At 41.4% G+C, this 2,500-nt stretch overlaps 1 protein-coding gene across 1 annotated transcript in view; it reads right to left on the minus strand.

Annotated features, from left to right (window-relative positions):
- Positions 1 to 2,500, minus strand: part of gfra2a (GDNF family receptor alpha 2a) — an 80,884-nt gene that overhangs the window by 43,798 nt on the left and 34,586 nt on the right. Inside the window, exon 3 of the mRNA XM_058389940.1 lies at positions 1,270 to 1,356. Within this exon, the coding sequence (XP_058245923.1) occupies positions 1,270 to 1,356 (87 nt within the window). The remainder of the gene's footprint in view (positions 1 to 1,269; positions 1,357 to 2,500) is intronic.

Raw genomic sequence — 2,500 nt, forward strand, 5'->3', positions numbered from 1 at the left:
ACCACCTCCCACACCCAGACCACCTGATCCTGGTCCAGTGATGTCAGTTTGAAGTACGCTGTGTCTGGCACAAGAACTTTATGTAAGATAACAGAAAAATCCATTACCTTTCCCCTTAATCTGTATCTTATAGATGATTGGTTTGTTTTCTAACATGGTGGCCACACCCACAATTTACAGCAGTCCAGGCTGTGACACAACCACAGGAGTCAGTCCTGGAGCATGATGTATGTAGTGAATGTCATCAGGCAACCAGGAAACTTCTCGAATCTGATCTGAACCGAGTTTCGGGTCCGAGGCAGCGGCTCAGTGTGAGAGATCTGTTTCTCTGCTTCTCAGTAATGAGCATCAACTTTCAGACTTTTACACTTGACACTTTGTGCTTATTAAGCTTCTTTTTCCCCTCCATATCTGACTCATAGGGAGAGCTAATAAAGCAGAACGGCTGCTCTAAACTCCACTTTCTGTAATTAAAGCTCTCTGACTCTGGCCATCAGGGATCTCTCTCTCTTTTATGCCTGCTCTCTCTTCATTTCCTGGCCTCAGCTCATTCTAATGTAATGACCTCAAAATGCTTTAAAAAATGCTCTTATGCAACAAGCCAGCACGAGTCTGAGAGGATCTGGCAACCCTGAGCTCTGTCGCTCCGAGGTTGTTCTGTGAGCACTGAATAAAAACAAGTAGAAATGAATAAAAAATGGCGTGGGAGTGGAAAGTGTGGAATCTGTCTCGGTGAATCAGACGCCGGTTTTATTTACTGCGTCAAACGCCTTCAGGGTTTTTTATTCAGTCAGATGAAATCACTCACTCTTTCACAGGAACCTTAACAGACGAGAATAAGCGCATAACCCCCGCGGTTACTCGGGTGAAAAATATCCCCAGGTCAAAGAGGGGCGGGGCTTACGATAAACATGATCTTATGACATCACAACTGTATGTCTGTAACTATTGTATGTTCGGTTTAACACGATGGCTTTCAGACACAATATGCTGCAATAGTTTAGCAATGGCTGAGTTAAGTACGTAAACGCAACACTAGCCTGCTAGCTAGCTGAAGTAACTAGCTACCTAATGTAGCTAACCAATAGCCACCAGTTTACAAGATACTTCATGTGTTCATGCCAGATTTCTCTGCAAACAGCAGCTACAGTAGTTGTATTAGCTTAATATATTACACCATATGTATTTCTATAGCTTGACAATTTTACCTAGCAACAATTCCAAAAAATAAAAAATAATATAAATATTAATAAGCTGTAAAATGTTTACTGGAGATGATGGAGGCCAGGCGGACGGCATCGGTGAGACGGACAGGAGGCAGAGGCTCATATGGAGATGCTTCGTAGAAATCTTCTCCTGAAAAATCACAGACAAAACACAGAAGATCGCATTAGCCTTGGTGTTAGCCTTTAAAGCTAGCATTAAAATAACTATATCATGAAAGAATAGGAAAGCAATGAAAGAATATGAAAGCGCTTTTGCTATAATTACAAAACAATTTTTAACCACACGTGCTACCTGCTAGTGACTAAACAACACACACTAGCTAAGCCATTAAGCTTTGCTAGCATTTATCCACCAGCAGGGTTTCTCGATGATCTAAACTGCTAGTTAGCTGATTAGCTAGAAAAAACCCTCTTTGATCAAAGATTTACATTTGGAATAGTCAAGATAACTTCTGAAGTAAATTCAGCTTAAAACTGATTCATGGTCATATTTTCAGTTGTTCTGGAACATTCTAGCGGAGACAGACGGAAAAAGAGAAAAATAACTCCAGCACTAAAAGTGTCAAGCTAGTTCTTGTCAGAATGTATAAATTAGTGTTTAGCAAAGCCTCTCTCTCTCCCTGAGGAGTTCTGATCCACAGAACAAGCTCTCTCTCTCTCTCTCTCTCTCACTCTCTCTCTCTCTCTCTCTCTCTGTGTGTGTGTGTGTGTATTGTAATGAATGGCAGTTCTGGGACTCATAAAATATAACTATTTCCAGAAGTTTCTCTTTCAGTGCTGTACATGAGCGAGCAGCGACTGCTCTGGTTATTAGCTTCACTCCTTTTCTTCTTTACCTCTGTTATGAATCTGTTCACTCTAAAGAAAGAGACTCAGTTTATTTATTTATTTTATATTATTTATTATTATCATTAAGCTGCAGAAATAATTCTGATTTAATATCAGTATAGTGAAAGAAGAATTCACGGTTAGCGTAAAGCGTTCAGAAATATGCTTTAGCTAATTATCCAGCAGGCTAAATTATCTTTAGTCAAAGAACACGCCCATCTGTCCCACACACAGACACACCCATCTGTCTCACACAGACACACCCATCTGTCCCACACACAGACACACCCATCTGTCCCACACAGACACACCCATCTGTCCCACACAGACACACCCATCTGTCCCACACACAGACACGCCCATCTGTTCAACACACTGACACACCCATATGTCCCACACACAGACACACCCATCTGTTCAACACACTGACACACCCATCTGTCCCA

This window comes from Hemibagrus wyckioides, linkage group LG05 (assembly GCF_019097595.1).
Source record: "Hemibagrus wyckioides isolate EC202008001 linkage group LG05, SWU_Hwy_1.0, whole genome shotgun sequence".
In the NCBI taxonomy this organism is placed as follows: Eukaryota; Metazoa; Chordata; class Actinopteri; order Siluriformes; family Bagridae; genus Hemibagrus; species Hemibagrus wyckioides.